Source organism: Eubalaena glacialis, chromosome 14 (assembly GCF_028564815.1).
Source record: "Eubalaena glacialis isolate mEubGla1 chromosome 14, mEubGla1.1.hap2.+ XY, whole genome shotgun sequence".
NCBI classification, from domain to species: Eukaryota; Metazoa; Chordata; class Mammalia; order Artiodactyla; family Balaenidae; genus Eubalaena; species Eubalaena glacialis.
In genome coordinates, this window is record NC_083729.1 from 82,149,921 (window position 1) to 82,170,301 (window position 20,381).

Sequence of the window (20,381 nt, forward strand, 5' to 3'; positions counted from 1 at the left end):
CATCCAAGGGCCCCTGCAACCCTGACTGCATAGGACTCCCACCCTGGCTGCTAAGCCAACCAACAACTTCCTTTGTTTTAGGTGTCAAATCCCCAGGAGAGACTCCCAGCTCATTTTTCCAAGCCAGAGCACAAGCCTTAGATTTCAAATGGCCAGTCCGGTCGGCGCTGACCAGTCACTTCCAGTTTCTGTAAGTCTGGATTACGCTCCAGGGCAGAGCAACTTATCTGAAAGGTGAAGCTGGGTGCAGGCTCTGGGCTCTCTCTCTCTGCATACTTGCCTGTCTACCCTCTGCCCTTTAGGACCTGCCCCTGCAGGAAGACAGATCAACCAGCTATGCCCACGGAGCCTGTAATCCTGCAGAGAAACATTAGGAAGCTGCAGCAGCCACTGCTGGTACCTACCCGATCCACTCAGCACCCTCTCCTGTGTGCTGGAGGCTGCTCACTTGACTTCCCACTGCTCTCTGCTCAGGGCCCTCTCTTGGTGGCAGGAGGCACTCGACCACGCATAGGGCAGTCAATGCCCATGAAAACATCCCTCAATGTCAGATGGGGAGTTGGTGTACATACACCCCAACTTCCTTGCCCCTGGGATGGGAGAACTGAGCTATGTTCTGTGCCGTCTCCCAGAAGTCCCAGGTGGGACTGAGCCTCAGTTGCCCACAGCAGTGACCGGCTTGGTAATGCACCTTTTATTGGCTGCCTTCCTCTGTCACACCTCTCCACTTCCCTACGAGTGTTCCTGGAATCATGCCCCCAGATACTACCTGTACTGAAATTCTCCGGGTTGGACTCTGGAAGGATGCAAACCAAGACAGAAGAGAAGTCCAGTGCAGCAAACTCTAAGCCACATCCGTCAATGCAGCTCTTTTCAATACAAAAGCCAGTGTTTTCACCTGCATTGCCTCATGCCCATGTCTATTGCTCAACTGGTTCTGAACTCAAGAGGGAAGGAGGTGTGTTATTTATTGCCCCCTAAGCCTCCAGGAAACACTCAATGAAGGCTTGTAAACGCTAGAGTTAAAGTGAGAAGGAGCCCTTCTCTGTATCCGTGCGGCAGGAGACAGGAAATTGATGTTGGCAGAGCTGAGGGGGGAAGAGGGGTCGCCTTAACCTTGGTGAACAGACAGAGCAGCTTGCCCCATGCCCCAGGCCCCTCCTTGGCACAGTAGGTGAAGCTGGGGAACAGGGCCCCGCAGGTGCTGAAGGCAGGAACCAAAGCCTGGTATAGTCTTTATTTATTGTGAGTCTTGATGTCCAGGGAAGCCAGGCCCATGTCCACAGCCCTCAGGACGCCACCTGGCCATTCTTCAGGGGTGGAGGCATCAAGTGCAGTCACTCATGTCCAGTTCTCCTACGGTCTGAAGGGTCCTCAGGAGGCAGGAAGTGGCTGTGCCTGCAGAAAAAAGCCACATCGACATCTACTAGCACCTCTTGTGTGCCTGGCACACACAAGAAAAATTAAAAACAAATATATGAAATAGAGAGCACCAACAAAGCCAAAAGCAGATTCTGTGAAAAGATTAATAATATTGATAAACTCCTGTCAAGGCTCATCAAGAAAAAAAGGAAGAAGACACAAATAACCAATGTCAGAAATGAAAAAGGGGGACTTCCCTGGTGGCGCAGTGGTTAAGAATCCGCCTGCTAATGCAGGGCACACGGGTTCGAGCCCTGGTCCGGGAAGATCCCACATGCCGCGGAGCAACTAAGCCCGTGTGCCACAACTACTGAGCCTGTGTGACACAACTACTGAAGCTCACGTGCCTAGAGCCTGCGCTCCGCAACAAGAGAAGCCACTGCAATGAGAAGCCCGCCCACCACAAGGAAGAGTAGCCCCCGCTCGCCACAACTAGAGAAAGCCCGGGCGCAGCAAAAAAAAAGAGCCAACGCAGCCAAAAATAAATAAATAAATAAGATAAATTAAAAAAAAAAAAAAAAAGAAATGAAAAAGGGGGGAATTCCCTGGCGGTCCAGTGGTTAGGACTCCACACGCTCACTGCCGAGGGCCCAGGTGGGAACTAAGATCCCACAAGCCACATGGCTCAGCCAAAAGAAAAAAAGAGAGAAATGAAAAAGGGGCCTTTGTTACAGGTTTGACAGACCTTAAGATAATATGAGGATATTAAGAACAAATTGATGACAATTTAAAAATTCAGATCATGTGAAAAATTCTTAGAATTTCCTGGCAGTGGATGCAGCAGACACACATCTCTGACTCTAGGGAGGGACAGACAACCAGTGAACAAAAATGTGTCAGCAGGTAAATCCTATGAAGAAAACTACATCAGGGTACAGAGCAGAGGTGTGCGGAGCGGAAGGTACAAGCAGCACTTCACGCTGTCAGCTGCGTCAACGTGAGACGTCTTTATACCATGTTTTATGAGATGAGCCTGCGTGCTTGCTATCATGGAGACTAGAGAAGAGAGGAGGCCTGAATCTCACTGCCCCCAGTCAGAGAGGGAAAGCTGCAGCTGGGATGCCGTTACCGGGAAGGAGAAGACAGTGAGGTGGAGCCAGGTGTGGGGTTAATGACTCTGAGCGCACTGGAAACCCACAGGCTTTAAATTTCCCTTTTTAAAAGCTCCTTTGGCTACCAGCAGGGAGACAGACAGTAGCAGGGGGGCAGGACAGGGGTGACCCCAGGAAGACCAGGGAGAGCCTTGGTTGCTCATTCCAGCAGGGAGAGAGCAACTGGCCCTAAGATAGGAAGGTGGGGTCTTTGTTCAGATGCTCAAAAAACTTGCAAGAAGTATCACCAAAATAGAATTAATAAACTAGTGTGAACAGTATGCAATCATTACTGCATATTTTCTGAAAAGAATTAAAAGTCCATCTCACTGGTGTCTGCTCTTGGAACCTGAACCTTTCACTTATCTGTGCCTTATTAAAAAAAAAAAAAAACCCAATGTCTACAGGGCCTGGTAGAAGGGCATTTCCCCAGTCTTTAGCCAAGAACGCCTCTGAAACAGGCGATGGGAGGGAAGCGGTTACAAGGCAGTAAAATATAAGCCATAGGGAGGGAGCACAGGCATCTTGGGAGGATGGAGATGGGCCATGACGGGATTTTCTGAGGGAGGTGACATCGAAGCTGGAATAAGAATTAGCCAGATGGAATAGGAAGGGCAGTCCCGGCAGAGGGAAACAGTGAGATAAAAGCCTGGCAGCAGGAGAGACCGGCATTCAAGTAATTGCATGTTCACTGGGGCAGGAAACACAGAGCTTGAGGTGGATGTCGGGTAGAGGTAGGGCCAGAAGCCATATCCTGCAGGGCCCGAGAGGCTGTGCCGGAGTGTAGACTTGGCCTGGTCAACGCGAGCCATGAAGCAGTACGCAGTCAGAGTTCCTTTGGGATCACTCTGGGACCTTCACGGAGAATGGACTGACTGAGGTAAGACAGACAGCATGGAGGTCCAAGAGAAGGCTTCTCTTCTGGGTGCGAATAGAGAAGATGGGGCCCCAGGAACCGAGAGAGGGGCAAATGAGAGGGGGTTAAGAGGGAGCTGGTGAAAGATGTAACTTTTGCCTTTGGAGCTTGCAGGCCAGTGGGGGAGACAGTAAACATCTAAACCAGCATTTCTCAACCTTTTTTTAAAAAAATTATTGCCCCCCCAAGGAGTCTTTTTAGACATTTTTAAAAAATTGCACCCATCCATGACATTTTAATACCACAGATATACTGTACATCTGTTTAGGTATACATTAAATCTGTATACATTAAATCTGTTTAGGTAACTGTATACATTAAAAACAGTTAAGACTTTTTTGCCCCATCCTTACGCCCATTGCCCATACAGCTGAGAGGCAGCGAGGAAGAGAAAGGGAGAGTGGGTAAGGGAGGAGGTGGATCAGGTCAGCCTGGGGAAGAACACAGAGAACCAGCAGGAACCTGGGATTTTGTTCTCAGTGTGGATGAGAAGTCACTGAAGAGCTTTAAGCAAAGGTGTAATGTGACTAGTTTTCAGTTCCTAAATGTTCTCTCTGGCTACCGCACGGAGGCAAGGTAAGAGGGGATTCAGGGAGACCAGGGAGAAGGCTGGGGCAGGTATCTTGGCTGTGGAGGGGTGGAGGAGATGGCTGGACTAAAGCAGGGACTATGGAATGGTTAAGAAGGGAACACGTTCTGATGTTCTGGAAGCGGGATGCATGGTAAAGGTCTGCGTGGGGCTGAGGCTGACTCCATGGTCTTTACTCTGAGCAGCTAGAAAGATGAAGGGGTGGGATGAACTGCTGAGCCGCTGTCTTACCTCTGCGGTAGAGGGTGTGTGTGTCGGCTGCACCCGCTCAGCACATTGCAGGAAGCGGCGCACATGTTCTGCACAGTTGCCCACGGCTGCCTCGTTCTGTCTAAGACATTCCTCAAAGGCCTCAAAAGGCTCCGCACAGGCCTGGCGGATCTGCCGGATGACTGGGCTGCAGGGGCAGGGCATTTCAGGCCCAGGGAGACTTCCACCCCACTGCCCACCAACACCCCCGCCCCCCACAACCTGCCCCGTACTTGCCCACACTCACTGGGCGGACGTGCACTGAGCAATGCTCATCTTAAGGTGGTGACAGTCTCGTTGCCATGACTCAGGCTTGGCTGCCACACACTGGCCATACTGCTCCAGCTCCTGGCCACAGTAGCGAGCAGTGATCTCCAGGGCTGCCTGCCTGTGGGACGTGATAGTCTGAGGATAATTCCAGGCAGTAGGCAAGAAAGGGAGTTCTGATCTGAGTCTGGGGTGTAGACTCACCCCAGAGTGAGTATACAGTATATATACTTTTAATGTATACAGTACCTAAACAGATATACAGTATATCTATGGGGTCTTGGGCAAATCTCAGAGTCTGAAGGGTCCTGGGATAGGGCCAGGGAGGTAGAGAGGTAAGGCATGAGCCTTGGGGGTTGTGGAGCAGGCTGGAAGCTTCTGGGGAGATAGTGGAGGTCCTGAATAAAAGGTCTGATTATTCCAAGGCAGGCTGTGGAGGTCCTGGAAGAAGGGTCTGCGAGTCTGGGCATCCCCCAGTTTAGGCTTGGGAATTTTGAAGGCCCTAAAAGTGAGGGTTAGAGGTCCAAGGGGTGAGGTCTTCGGTCCTGGGGAAGGGTCTCTTGACCAGAGGGTCTTAGAGATGAGACCTGAAGACAGGGGTACTGAAAGTGAGACTTGAGGCCCTGGGGCAGGTTTGGGGATCCTGGGGTGGGTCTCAGGGTCCTAGGGGCATGATCTGGAAGCCCTGGGTGAGGCTGGGGCTCTGGGGTAAATCTGGAGGGTCCTACAGATAAGCTCTTCAAGTTCTTGGGAACAAGGTCTGGAACTCCAGCGTGAGATCAGTGGTATCTAAGAACAAGTCTGTGGGCCCTATAGGTGAGGTCTGAGATACTCGACAGACCCGGAAGTTTCAAAAGGTAAAGTCAGATGATCCAGGGGGAGGAACCTGGAGCTCTAAAACGACGGCTCTAGGAGTCCTAGAGGTCCTGGTAGAAGTCTGGAGTCGTAGGGTTGCAGGGTGAGGGACGAGACCCGGGGTTTCGGGGGGCAAGTCTTCGGGTGTTGAGAGACTGGACCTGAAAGTCCTTCCTTATCACCCGAAAGAGGGGCGGAGCCTAAACGCTCAGAGGGCGGGGCCTGAACACGCGGAGAACTGGGGCTCGTGAAGGACAGCGCTGAATCCTAAGGCTCGGATCTCCAGGGAACAGAGAGGCCAATCCTTCTTCCCGGAGTCCTGGCCTAAGTCCAGATCACTGGAGAAGAGAAAGAATACGGGGGCAGGTACGGGGTAGGGGCTCCCGCTACTCACATCTTGAGGCCGATGCCGGAGGAGGATCAATGAGGGAGGATAGCCCCGCCTTTTCCGGTATCAGGTTGTCATGGCGGCGCCCAGCCCAGCCCTCCTCGCCTCGTATTTTCCCGGTCGCAGAGCAGACAGGCAGCCCCGTTCCCTTTAGGCCCAACCCGTCATGGCGGCGCCCTACTTCTCCTTCCGGCACCGACCTCTAATGGTGGCGCCTTGCGTAGCCACTTTCCGGCCCCAGCCGGCTCGGTACTTTCCGCCCTTCCATTTCCGGCTGGCCCTGGCGGCGCTGGGAATTCACCGGAAGTACTGGGAAGAATCGCGGTACCTCCGCTCTAAGGCGAGTGCGGTGCTGGTGTGCGCCGCTCCTGTACTTGGCCGCAGCGGCTCGCGCCTTTAGCCGCCTTACTGGAGCTGGTGGCCAGCGGCTGCCGCTGCTGCGACCCCTCAACATGCTGCCGTTCGCGGCTTGGTTGGGCGCTGTGGCTGCGGGCTGCTGGGCGCCCGGACACGGAACCTGATACCTGATGCCCCTCTGCACCTTCTGCTCTGCGCGTGCGCTCACTAGCCTCTGGGGACGCTGGTTGTACGCGAGGCGGAGCGGGCGGGAAGGGGGTCCCCCCGGGAGCAGGAGAAGGAGGCCTGGACCTCTCGTCTACTCAGCCTGGGTTACCCAGACCGTGTCCCCTACCCCTGGGCATTAATTATGAAGCCAAGGCGGACGTGAGTTTTAGTCTTGGCTCCCTGCCACCTTGGGGAAGTTAGTTCTCTGTAATTCTTCATCATATCACAACGTTTCCGCCTCCTCGGCTGTCTTCAGGTGTGAGGCTCCGTGTGAGTATCCCTTGGTCAGAGAACTGAGCGTCAGTCCTGCTGTCTTGTGTGCAGAGGTTTTTCCAGACCCAGGGTGAGCCAAAATGAACATAAAATGTAGTTAATCATAGTGGCTTAGAGGAACAAGAGCCATTTGTGGGCAAGTGACAATTGCTTGGAGTCTCCGTATGTTACCGAACTGAAACAGCACAGCTCAGATGGGACTGGACCCCATGGGCTGGGACTCGAACCCACTGTCTTTTAATGGAGATCGCACACCTGGTCTCAGGACTTAAGGAAGCTCAGGTTTTTTCTGTCTGGTTGCCGAAAGAATTCAGTGAGACACAAAGTGATAGGAAAGAAGTGGATTTATTTAGAGAGATACACTCTGTAGGCAGAATGCAATCCATCTCAAAAGGGGAGACTGGCCCGGAAATACGGGGTGGTTAGTTTGTATGGGCTGGGTAATTTCTTAGGCAAGCGGGAGGAGCATTCTAACTGCTTAGGGGAAGGGGCGGGGATTTCCAGGAATTGGGTCCCTGCCCACTTTTTGGCCTCCTGTGGTCAGCCTCAGAACTGTCTTGGCACCTGTGGGCGTGTCATTTGCATATGCTTGTGTATAATGAGGTTCAAGGTCTCCTGCAAGTTGAATCTTCCTCCGTCTCGGGCCTAATCTGTTCTAGCCAGTTTTTGCCATACCTGCAACGGCTCTGGCATTCTTTTATTTTTTTATTTATTTGTTTTGGCCACGACACACAGCTTGAGGGATCTTAGTTCCCTGACCAGGGGTTGAACCCGGGCCCAGGGCAGTGAAAGCACCAAGTCCTAACAACTGGACCGCCAGGGAGTTCCCAGGGAAAGGTTTTTAAAGACGGGGTGAGGGAGCGGGGTTGTGGGGTGTGTGATCAGCTCCAGACATTCTTCTCATTGGTTGGTGGGAGTCAGCATCGTCAGCTTTCTGGTTCCAACCAGTCTGGGGTCTACGTGCCTCCATCTGGTGAGGGTCTCAGTATGTGCAAAACAGCTCAAAGGACACGGCTCAGAATATTATCTGTAGCCCCTGAGGAGGAACTAAAGGGCCTTGACTTTGTTTAATGGCTAAACTATTATTATTTTGTCTTGTTTGACTATTTTCCTTTCTGCATTTTCTCACTTCTCTGATTAAATTTACTCTTTGGAACTCGGGGAAGGCCCAGGAGGCTAAAGTTTTTCTACAGACAGAAGGTAGGCAGAGAACATGGGGAGGAGGTGTGTTCTGGGAGGGCCCCAAAGAGTCCTGCTTGGTTGCAAGTGTGCTCGTCTGTAAAATGGGGATGATAGCAGTGAAATTCTTCACATAAGACATAGTGTATGTGAGCGTTTTAGCATGGAGCCTGGAAGAGAGGAAGGGAACAGCGTCAGCATCTCTTCTCTTTGGCTTCAAATGTAGACTAAATTCTCAGGTTTTCCCTTCCTGGGAGAGTGAAATCTTAATCTGTCCTATGCCCTCCCCCTGAGTCTTATCCCAAAATCCAGGTAATATGCTTCCTCCAGGGAAGGGTTTCAAACGTCTGACACTCATGCCTCCAAACTTCTAGTTGCCTTTTGGCCTGTGGCTCAAGAGTGTAACTAACTTCCTCTCTAGGAATCAAAGGTAAGGGAGACCCAAGTGACCCTAGGGTTTGGAGTGAAGCAGATCTGGGTTTGAACCTGAGAGCTCGGACAGAGTACTTCTCTCTGTGTTTCAGTTTCCTTGTAACAGATGTTTCAGGATTTCCTTGTGAGTAGAAACTGAGATGACATATGCAAAGCACCTGGTATGGAGCACTTTGTATTTTCTTTCTAGCCTTATCAGAGTTTGTTACGTTGACCTAAAACAAATAGGCTGCCAGTTGTCTCTCCAGCAAAAGTGGGTTTATTCGAGATCAGTAAAGAAATACAGTTAACAGGTCTGCAACCATAGCAAGCCAGGTGCAGGTCCCAGCATAGCAAGGAGAGGAGAGCTCTTTTAAAGAGGGGAAAAGGAAATTGGGAGGACTGTAGTAAACAAAGAGTCCATTGGAGGGATTGGGAGTTTGAAGTTTAGCGGCTTTTTATTGGCGAAGTCCTGACAGTCTCGTCGGCTGAGTTCTTGCTAGGGAAGAAGAGTCTCTTCCTGTTGGGTTCAGTTTTGTGTTAGGGTGTGAGTGCGCCCCCTTCTGACCTCCCGACTCTTTTAATTTTGGTCCTGTTTATTACTTGTTACAATTATTATTGTATATATGTGTTGGCTTATTTTCTGCCTACTTCAAAGCCCTGTGAAGCCCATGAGAGAAGGGGCTTTGTATCTGTATCATGGTCACTGCTGGCTACCCCACAGCAGGGGGCCTGGCAGAGTAGTAGTGGAATGAATGAAACAGCGTGCTCATAGGATTGCATGAGGATAATGATGAAATAAAATTGTTTTTAAGGCAGGACAAGAAAATATTTAAACATAAAATTCTCAAAATAAAAAAAGGAAAACAAAATTCTCTCTCTGCCCATTTGAGCCACTACCCCCTCCCTTTTGTTGTGCATTGGGCATCTGCATTATACATCAACTAGATCCCCTAAGAAGACACAGAAATGCCTACTTGACAAAGATTTAAAAAAAGCGATTTCCTCCTGGCACCAGCAAAGTAACTGCTAGGAGATAACATGCGTCTCTCAATCCTGTAAGCAATCACGATGACCCACTGCTGTCCTTGTTGGACTGTGTAAACTGTCAATATGTTACTTTGATGTATAAGCCTTTGTCTCAAAAAACTTATATAACTGTACCTTGACCTCTAACAAGGAGAACAGTCCTCAGAACTTCCTGAAAGACTGTCTCCTGGGTTATAAGCCTCAGGTTGGCTTGAGTAAAATTTTCCATGTCTTAGATTGACCACTGATTCATTTTTTGTTGACAGTAACATGAGATCCAGTTATTCACTGTTGACGAAAAACTGATCAGTTGATCTAAGAGAGAATTGGAAATTTTTATTTTATTCTTAAAAAATATTTATTTATTTATTTAGGTTGTGCCAGGTCTTCGTTGCAGCAGGCGGGCTCCTTAGTTGTGGCATGTGAACTCTGAGTTGCGGCATGCAGGAGGGATCTAGTTCCCTGACCAGGTATCAAACCCGGGCCCCCTGCCTTGGGAGCGTGGAGTCTTACCCACTGTGCCACCAGGGAAGTCCCTGGAAAATTTTATTCGAGCCAAATTTGAGGATAATAACCTGGGAGGAGCATCTCAGAAAGTTCTGAGAACTGTTCCACCCTTTAGAAGTCAAGACACAGTTTATATAAGTTTTTTGAGACAGAGGGCTGTACATTAAATGATGTATTATTGACAGTTTACATAATTCCAGATTTGAGCACCATCACAGTGGGTCATGTGACCCTTTATAAGATCAAGAAGAAATGTAATTTTTTAAGGAGTTGTCTATTTATGCTAGGAGAATGTTGCTGTTTATGGTTGAGTAGGTATTTCTGCTGAGTGGGGAGGTTTGGTCAATGCATAATGCAGATACACAATGCACAGTGCGGTGGGGAGAGGGGAGACCAAAGGGCAGAGAAGAATTTTTATGTTCACATTTTTCTTGGGCTTCCCTGGTGGCGCAGTGGTTAGAATCCGCCTGCCAATGCAGGGGACCCGGGTTCTATCCCTGGTCCAGGAAGATCCCACATGTCGCGGAGCAACTAAGCCCATGAGCCACAACTACTGAGCCCACAGGCCACAACTACTGAAGCGCGCATACTCTAGGGCCTGCATGCCACAACTACTGAGCCCACATGCTGCAGCTGCTGAAGCCCGCATGCCTAGAGCCTGTGCTCTGTGATGAGAAGCCACCGCAATGAGAAGCCCGCGCACCACAATGAAGAGTAGCCCCCACTCACCGCAACTAGAGACAGCCCGTGCACAGCAACAAAGACCCAACACAGCCAAAAAAAAAATTTTTTTTTCCTGTCATAAATATGAATTTTATTTCACACACTAAATATGATACTTATTAAGTGCCATATATGTGCCAGGAACTGTTCTACCAGCTGGGGAGACAGCAGTGAATAAAACAGACAAAAATTTATACTGATAAAAAGTTAAAGAAGACAATTCAGGTGATACAAATTTTAACACTTCGTGAAGCAGTCTCCAGAGAACCACGAAATGGGGTGGAAGGCAGGAGGCTTTTATAGGATGAAAAATAAAGAACAAGGAAGAGAGAAACAGAAAATATCTGATAGGCTCGGGCCACATATTCAACCTTGTTTGAGGTGAGAAGGAAGAAGGAAATAAGCCCAGAGTTGGCTTGGCATTTGGGGATTGGCTAACTGGACATACTGTGCTTCTGGTCAAGTGGAGCATTACAGGGATATGAAAGTTACCTAAGTTTCGGTTTGCAGGCCTGGCACCCAGGGCTGGATTGGCTCTATCTTGAGCCTGTAAAGTTTTATTTCAACAGTACCAGAGTGGAACTTAACATTCTAGTGGGAGAAACAGTCATCACAGTAAATAAGAAAAGCATATACTGGGCTTCCCTGGTGGCGCAGTGGTTGAGAGTCTGCCTGCCAATGCAGGGGACACGGGTTCGAGCCCTGGTCTGGGAAGATCCCACATGCCGCAGAGCGGCTGGGCCCGTGAGCCACAGTTACTGAGCCTGCGCATCTGGAGCCTGTGCTCCGCAACAAGAGAGGCCGCGATAGTGAGAGGCCCGCGCACCGCGATGAAGAGTGGCCCCCGCTTGCCACAACTAGAGAAAGCCCTCGCACGGAAATGAAGACCCAACACAGCCATAAATAAATAAAATAAATTTAAAAAAAAAACAACTCATCATTTCTCAGTTTGAAATCAAAATAACTGATTAACTTGTATCTCTCTCACTCTCTGCATAACTCAATCCACCACACTGCTGCCAAAGTTATAAAAAAAAATAAAAAAAATAAAAAGAAAAGCATATACGAAATGAGTGATGAATGCTAAAGAGGATGATCAAACTGGGAAGGGAATGGGAAGTGTTGAGAGGGTGACAACTTTCTCGGTAGAATGTCCAGGGAAGGTGTGATGATATGATTATAATAAACATATATTTGGTCTTCATCAACTGTTCAGCACAGAGCTCCTGAAATCCTTGGGATTTCCTACGAAATGAGAGCAACAAAGGTGTCTTTTGTTATGTTAATGAGGTGACTTTGGGGCCACACCTAAGGATGGGGGCTGGTTGCTAGGAGAAACAGCCCTGTGATTAGATGGTTGGAGCTTTCAGTCTCACCCTCCTGACTTCAGGGGAGAGAGAAGGGGCCAGAGGTTTAATCAATTATATATGGCCAGTGATTTAATTACTCATGCCTATGTAATGAAGCCTCCATAAAAACCCAAAAGGAAGGGGTTTGGAGAACTTCCAGGTTGATGAACACGTGCAGATGCAGGAGAGTGGCCTGTTGCAGAACTTGGAAGCTTCATTCAAGCCCTTTCCCCATACCTTGCCCTATGCACCTTTTCCATCTGGCTGTTCTGAGTTATATCCTCAGTTATATCCTTAGTCATATAGCAAGTAAAATGTTTTTTTCTGAGTTCTGCGAGCCACTCTAGCAACTTAATTGATCAAAAGGAGGGGACTGTTGAAACCTCCAATCTGTAGCCAGTTGGTCAGAAGCACAGGTGACGACCTGGACTCAGGATTGCCCTCTGAAGTGTGTGTGCGTACGGGGGGCAAGGGAAGGCAGTCTTGTAGGACTGAGCCCTTAAGCTGTGGAATCTGATGCCATCTCTCAGTAGATAGGGAAACTCTGCCCCAATGGGTTAACAGAAACTGGTGACTAACAGAAATTCTTGAGCTTGTCTTACAGAACAGCAGGTAAGGGAACAGCTTGTTAAAAAAGTTTGCATGGGGCTTCCCTGGTGGTGCAGTGGTTAAGAATCTGCCTGCCAATGCAGGGGACACGGGTTCGAGCCCTGGTCCAGGAAGATCCCACATGCTGCAGAGCAACGAAGCCCGTGTGCCACAACTACTGAGCCTGTGCTCTAGAGCCCGCGAGCCACAACTGCTGGAGCCCGCGAGCCACAACTGCTGGAGCCCGTGAGCCACAACTGCTGAAGCCCGTGCGCCACAACTACTGAAGCCCCTGTGCCTAGAGCCCGTGCTCCTCAACAAGAGAAGCCACCGCAATGAGAAGCCCGCGCACCGCAACGAAGAGTAGCCCCCGCTCACCACAACTAGAGAAAGCCTGCGTGCAGCAAGAGACCCAACATAGCCAAAAATAAATTAAATAAATAAATTTTAAAAAGTTTGCGTGCCCAACGCACAGTGAGGCTAAATGAACTGAGACATTGAAGTTTGGAGCGAAGAAAGGCTTATTGCAGGACGAAGCAAGGAGAACGATGCCTTGTGCTCAAAACCCCTGCCTCCCCAATGGTTTGGGGGGGAAAGTTTGTATATTCAAAATTTGGGTTGAGGGCTGCAGGGTGTGTGACTTCCTTCTGATGGAACTTTTAGTTCCTGCTTTTGCCCCTTCTTTTTTGTTTGTTTGTTTGTTTGCTGCGCTATGCGGCTTGTGGGATCTTACTTAGTTCCCTGACCAGGGATCAAACCCAGGCCATGGCACGAGTCCCAGCCACCGGACTGCCGGGGAATTCCCCTGCTTTTGCCCCTTCTGAAATGATTAATTGCTTGAGTCTCTTTTCTGAAACTTGAGAAACTAAGACGGAGGTGGGGGAACATGGAGGGGCCTGCAACTGGGACGGCCCTGCAGGGCTCCGCTCAATTTCATTAAGACTGGTTGAGACCACTGACCCTAAAACTGGGCCTGCACAAGTGTCGGATGAATGACTTTTTGATGTCAGAGCGCTGGAAGCTCCGCCCTCAGATCATGCTAATGATCTGAACTTTTGAACAGGCGTCTCATGAAGAAGCATGTAATTCAGATATGCCTGAGCAGAACAGCTCACTTTTCCCTGCCTGCAGCCACCCCTTCCCCGTGCCTAACTAAGGCCACCCTGCTTCTTTTCTTTTTTTTTAATTAATTAATTCAGTTAGTTATTTTTGGCTGCGTTGGGTCTTTGTTGCTGCGCGCGGGCTTTCTCTAGTTGCGGTGAGCAGGAGCTACTCTTTGTTGCGGTGCGCAGGCTTCTCATTGGAGTGGCTTCTCTTGTTCTGGAGCACGGGCTCTAGGCACGCGGGCTCAGTAGTTGTGGCTCGCGGGCTCAGTTGCTCCATGGCATGTGGGATCTTCCCGGACCAGGGATTGAACCCGTGTCCCCTGCATTGGCAGGCGGATTCTTAACCACTGCGCCACCAGGGAAGTCCCACCCTGCTTCTTTAGCCCATAAATATCCCTTTGGGGAGGCAGATCTGAGACTCGTTCTGCCATCTCCTTGCTTGGCTGCCTTGTGAGTAAACTCTTTGCTGCAAACCTCGGCATCTCAGTGCTTGGCTTGCTGCGTGTTGGGAAAATGAACCGAGCTCCGTAACAATAGGATCAGAATTCTGTTGAATTATAGGACACCCAGCTGGTATCTGGAGAATTGCTTGGTGGTGGGGAACACTCCACCCTTTGGAATTGGGTGCAGAACTTTAGAAGACCTCCCTGAGAGGGTACCATTGAGGAAAGGCCTAAGAGGGTGAGAGAGGGAGCCTCAGGGACAAGTGTCCCAGGCGGAGAGAACAGCCAATGCAAAGGCCCTTACCTGAGGTGGGAACATGCAGGATACATTCAAGGAACACGAGGACAGGCCAGTTTAGCTGGAGTAGAGGGAGCCATGTGGCGAATGATGAGGGAGATAGGGCAGCAGCAGGAGGCTGGATGGGTGAGGCCTTACAGGCAATTATAAGGACTCTGGCTTATACACTGAGTGAGATGGTGAGTGGGGGCCTGGATTCTGTTTTTAGTGAGCTTCCCAAGGTAAGTCTACCCATAATAGTGTTTGAGGCTTCAGTGAGAAGCCAGAGAGGCAGAAAGGAAGCCCCTCCTTTGGGCCAGTTCATCTAGAATGGACGTCCTAGTATTGCCGCCCTCGAGGAGTGTCCTAGAAGCAGAAACACTCAAAAACAGATATACAAAAACACAACTCCCCCTTGAATTAAGGATTCATTTAGGTTGGGCTTCCCTGGTGGCGCAGTGGTTAGGAATCCGCCTGCCAATGCAGGGGACACGGGTTCGAGCCCTGGTCCGGGAAGATCCCACATGCCGCGGAGCAGCTAAGCTGGTGCACCACAACTCCTGAGCCCGTGTGATGCAACTACTGAAGCCCGCGCGCCTAGAGCCCGTGCTCCACAACAAGAGAAGCCACCGCAACGAAGAGTAGCCCCCGCTCACTGCAATTAGAGAAAGCCCACGCGCAGCAACGAGGACCCAACGCAGCCAAAAGTAAATAAATAAATTTATTTTAAAAAAAGATTCATTTAGGTTAAAAAGTACCTATTCAAAAATGCAAGCCCCTCTGAGCAGGGTTAATAATTGCTTTCTTCCTGACGCTTAGCTGAGAATAGCACTGAGAATTGGGGGAGATTGAGAGGGAGACGAAGAATCAGCTGTTTGATTTTATGTGAGATTTGCACATTTCAGCAAGAAGGGAGAAGGGTGTGGTGAAAGAAACGGGATAGGGGAGCAGGTTGTCTGGAAGGGAACTGGCCAGGGAAAGAGGGAAGGGGTCAGGGCATATCAGGGTTTTGGTTTTCTGTTCCCCTCTCCCCCCAGCTTTAATGAGGTATGTATGACAAATGAAAATTATATTTGTACGGTGTGCAATGTGATGTTTCGATATACGTATAGATTGTGAAATGATTACCACAGTTAAGCTGGTTAATGTATCCATCACCTTGAAACCACACTCATTCTCGGATGGAACTTGAACCCAGCCAGAACTCAGATTGGGACTTGAACCCATGACCCCTTACTTAGGAGGGGACTCGAGCCCACTGTCTTTTCATTGAAACTGCTCACCTGGTGTCAGGACTTACTGAAGCTCAGGTTCTTTTGTTTTGATGCAGAAAGAATTCAGCGTGAGGTAAAGTGGCATTCAAAGAGTGAGTTTATTAGCATAGGACAGTTGTGAGAGAGACAAGCGGGCAGGCAAGGGAGTGCAGCCCCGAGAACAAAGAGGGCTCCATTTTTATAATCAAAGAAAAAGTGGGGAGGGGAGAAGACCACCTTTTCCCTCATTCTTGGGTAGACGTCAATGCTTACATCATTAGTTCCTCCTTTAACCCTATATGGTCTGAGACCGTCATGGTGCTATTTAAATCCTATGTATATTAGGGTGGTGATATATACTAAAATATGGTAATTCATCTCAGGTTTCGGGGTGATGTCCCCTTTCACCTATACAAAGTCCTGTCTTGGCTACATGCAGAAATGGTACTTTTCGAGGACCATTAACTCCCCGACTTCATGTAACAAGACATAGACCCCATATCTATAGTCTTGTGGGGTTTTTGTTGTTTTTTTGGCCATGCCACATGGCTTGTGGGATCTTAGCTCCCCGACCAGGGATTGAACCCGGGCCCTCAGCAGTGAAAGTGCAGAGCCCTAACCACTGGACCGCCAGGGAGTTCCCTATTGTCTTGTGTTTTAACTATCAGGATTTGTGGCTTGAGTGTGCCTGGCACTTGAATGCGCCTGGTGTTCCTTCAAGGTAGAGTAGATTGTTGCTAGATTGCTGGATCCTTTTCTTGAGTGTCATTAGCTTACAAGAGTCTCCCAGACTCTCTTAAAATTCCCTTTCTGTCTTTAATCCCCTAGTGGGATTTCTAAATTAACCATTTAATTATCCTTCTCTATCCCTATCAACCTCACATAGTTACCATTGTGTGTGTGTGATGAGAACATTTGAGATCCACTCTCTTAGCAGATTTCAAGTACATCATACATTATTGCTAACTGTGGTCACCATGCTGTACATTAGGTCTCTAGGACTTATTCATCCTATAACTGAGTTTGTGCCCTTTGACCAACATCTCCCCATTTCCCCCACTCCCTGGGCCTGGCTACTCTGCTCCTATGAGTTTGACTTTTTAATTTTGTTTGTTTATTTATTTAAATTATGTTTTAGCTCCACAGAGTTTGTTTTTATTAATTTATTTATTCATTTATTTTTGGCTGGGTTGGGTCTTCGTTGCTGCGCGCCAGCTTTCTTTAGTTGCAGCGAGTGGGGGCCGCTCTTCATTGCGGTGCGCGGGCCTCTCACTGCAGTGGCCTCTCTTGTTGCGGAGCACAGGCTCTGGGCACATGGGCTTCAGCAGTTGTGGCGCGCGGGCTTAGTTGCTCCGCGGCATGTGGGATCCTCCAGGACCAGGGCTTGAACCTACGTCCCCTGCATTGGCAGGCGGATTCCTAACCACTGCGCCACCAGGGAAGTTTGACTTTTTTAGATTCCACATATCAAGTAGATCATGCAGTGTTTGTCTTCCTGTGTCTAGCTTATTTCACCGAGCATAGAGCCCTCCAGGGAGGGCGTGTCAGAGTTGGTGAGGGGCAGGGTTGTGTGATGGGGTGGGTGCAGGGTGGTGGATGGGAGGATGCGCTTGTAGACTGACCCGGAGAGAGTTTCAGTTCAGGGCTTCGATCCCTGGCCAGACTGAGGGCCGTCACGGATGGCAGCACAGACATGACTTTGACCAGATGATCTCCGACCTGGCAGCAAAGTGAGTGCTGACCCTCGATCCCTTGAAGGGGCTGCGAGGCAGCCTGTGATGGTGCCTGGTGTACAGGTGGTTTCCTGACGGGGTGTTACGAGAAGGCTCTGTAGACCAGGAGAGGGTCTCTTGGTCCCACGGGCTCCTCTCCTCTCGGGTGGCTTCGCCCACCACCCTCAACTCTTGGGCTTCCTTCTATCTTTTCTGGAAGCTCCCCACTCCTGATCTGAGGTTGTAGGGCATGTTGGAGGGGAGGCAAATCCTGAGGAGCCCAGCACATGCAAAGTCTCCCGGTGTGAGGACAGCGGTGAGCGGGTGCGCCCTGCCAGCCACCTTCCACCTTTTCTCAGTGACGTAGACCTTCAGGGCCTCCCCTCCTGTGGAAATAGTGGCACAGGAAATTGTTAGAGGAAACCACATACTCTGAGGGGGTCTCTTTCCCCCTTTTCTCCATCTTAGGCCCTTTAGTTTAAAAATCGGAACTGTGATAAATTCCATCCTCAGTGGGGACTTCCCTGGTGGTCCATTCGTAAAGAATCCACCTTCCAATGCAGGGGACGTGGGTTCGATTCCTGGTCAGGGAACTAAGATCCCACATGCTGCGGGGCAACTAAGCCTGCGCGCCGCAACTACTGAGCCCACACACGTCAACTAGAGCCCGTGTGCCGCAAACCATAGAGCCTACGCACCCTGGAGCCCGTGCTCCACAACAAGAGAGAGAAAAACCCGCACGCCACAACTAGAGAGAAGCCCGAGTGCCGCAACAAAAAGATCCCGCATGCCACAATGAAGAGCCGAAGCGGACAAAGAAAAAAAAATTCCATCCTCGACTCCAGCTTCTGGAGTCCAGCCGTTTGCCAGTCTAGGCAGGGCTGGGAGGCCTGGAGGAGGGTATCCCTGTAGGTTCCTGCCGTGCTTTCAGGCCTGTATTAAGGTGCTGGGCAGGGGAGGATTTGGGGAAGAGGTGGAAGCTGTGGCTGTGTCCTAGAGAAGCTACAGAAACAGCCTTCCTGAGTGATGGCAGGCACGCTGCAGGTGAAAGGAGGACGCGGTGCCCTCGTGAGGCCGGACTCGGACTCTTCTGCCCCCTGGGAGCAGGGGAGCAGCTCCCTCCTGGGGACCAGTCTTAGACAAGACCTTGGCCACCCACCCAGGGCAACTCCTTTCCTCATGCACTGGGCTGGGAGCTGCTGGGGCTCCCGTGGGCCTGGGCCCCTCCTCAGCACTGCCCGAGCTTTCCTTACCCGCTGCAGGTTCACGGGGTGTGAGGCTTAGAAGAGGTGGTTTCACAAGCTGCAGCTGATGAATGGGTCCCAGCGCCCAACTCCTTTCTCCGGGTCCTGCAGAGCTGTGGGCCAAAAGGAGGCCAAAGGAGGCGCACAGAAACCGGTCACAGATGCAGGACAGTGCCCTTTTTTTTTTTTTTTTTTTCTTTTTTTTTGGCCGTTCTGCAAGGGTTGCAAGATCTTAGTTCCCTAACCAGGGATTGCACCTGGGCCCTTGCCGGTGAAAGTGCAGAGTCCTAACCACTGGACCACCAGGGAATTCCCTCTGCTTTGCCTTTAAAGTACATTTGATGTTTCAAACAGAACTTGGCACCTCGTGGGAAGGAAAAAGGAAGCATGGGAAGGGTTAATTAGGTGGTTTGGTTCTCTGACAGCCAGTCTGGGCCCCTTCACTTGCCCCTCACTGATCCCAATGGAGGTACCTAAATTTCACATTTAGAGCCCATGCTATTCAACGGTGTGCTCCACCAGGCGCTGAGCTTCGGCTGGGTACGTTTCCTGAGGCTGTTGAACAGTCTACCACAAACTAGGTAGGCAGAATCGTGTTCTCTCACAGTTCAGGCCAGAAGTCCAGAATCAAGGTGTTTCCAGCTTCTGGTGGTTGCCGGCAGTCCTTGGCCCTCCTCGGCTAGTAGACACATCACTGCAATCCTGTGATGTGGCCTCTTTTACCACAAGACAGATGGGAAGGAGTCACAAGTGGCTTCTCATTAGGAACGTAGATAAAAGAAAGCTCGTATCTTGACTGCCAGAGGGATTGAGTGCTGTGAATCTACCCCATAGGTTTGTCTTTGTCTCCAAGTGGGCTGGGCCTGGAAGTCTGACTTCTAGCAGGACCCAGGGATGGGTACTGCCAGGAACCAAAATCTGTCATTCAATTGTGTATTTACTTCTTTCATTTAAGGTACTCATAATAAATTCTTTAATTATGCAGCACTTTATTCATGGTTATAAGTAACTTATTCAGTTTTACGTTTAGCTCTATCTTCCCATTGAAGATATTTTTCTACGCTTTTCATAGAGTTGCATAACATATTAATTCAATCTTTTGAGTATATTTTTCCTTTTAGATTTTTTGCTTGTTCTCCTATTCTTCGTTTATTGAGATTATATACCTATATATATTTACACATATGAATTTCACACACACACACACAGATCTTGTATATACTATTCTTACTTGAGTAAATACATTCATTTGGGTTCACCAACACTCCATTCACAGAGATACAAATCATCATTCAGTGCTGCATATGGCAGTTTGTTTCAGCAGACACCCATTTGTTCTGCCAGCAATCCATTCACAGGGAAAAACCTTTCAGGCTCATTTCTAAATCCTTCTAAATCCTTCCTTTTAATAGGTACAATTGCTTATATTCTCATACTCCAGATACATCATTTGTGTTCACAAACACTTCATTTATAGATAAAAACACATCACTCATTCTCATTAGATACTCGTTGTTGTTATACCAACATTCAACTCAGAGATAAGTAACCTATCATTCAGTGTTGTGTACACCACTTTTCTTTGAGTAGATACATTCCTTTCCATTCTAACCACATTTTATTCCAGGGATTCACAATATGCATTGTATATAGGTGTTTTCTTTCTGTAGACACCTTCTTTGGTTTCTGTTTTCTACCAACATTCCATGTACAGATATATTTTGCATCATTCTCTCTTGTGTATAAATCCTTCCTTTCAGTAGTTACATTCATTTAGATTCATAAACTTCATTCAGGGAGATATAAAAGTATAATTCCATTATGTGTATGGAAATGTCTTATGTTAATATATTATTGTTCTGCCAACATTCCATTCATAGAGATACACAGCATATACTTGTGTGCATAGTTTTTCCCATTCTACAATAGTTTATTCTAAAAAATAC

General features: G+C 49.1%; 1 protein-coding gene across 1 annotated transcript; it reads right to left on the reverse strand.

Moving 5' to 3' along the window:
* Nucleotides 1-943: 943 nt before the first annotated feature.
* CHCHD5 (coiled-coil-helix-coiled-coil-helix domain containing 5) lies at nucleotides 944-6,053 on the reverse strand. Its single transcript, XM_061168829.1, has 4 exons — nucleotides 5,784-6,053; nucleotides 4,515-4,655; nucleotides 4,250-4,415; nucleotides 944-1,398 (listed from the first exon to the last, which is right to left on the reverse strand). Coding segments are annotated over exons 1-4 (333 nt in total). The 5' UTR covers nucleotides 5,786-6,053; the 3' UTR covers nucleotides 944-1,374.
* Between the last annotated feature and the right edge of the window lie 14,328 nt (nucleotides 6,054-20,381).

Coding starts and splice junctions, on each gene's coding strand:
- CHCHD5 (XM_061168829.1), bottom strand. Junction 4,416..4,514: donor GCTCAGTGCACGTCCGCCCA/GTGAGTGTGGGC, acceptor CTGCCCCTGCAG/CCCAGTCATCCGGCAGATCC. Junction 1,399..4,249: donor ACACACCCTCTACCGCAGAG/GTAAGACAGCGG, acceptor TTTTTTCTGCAG/GCACAGCCACTTCCTGCCTC.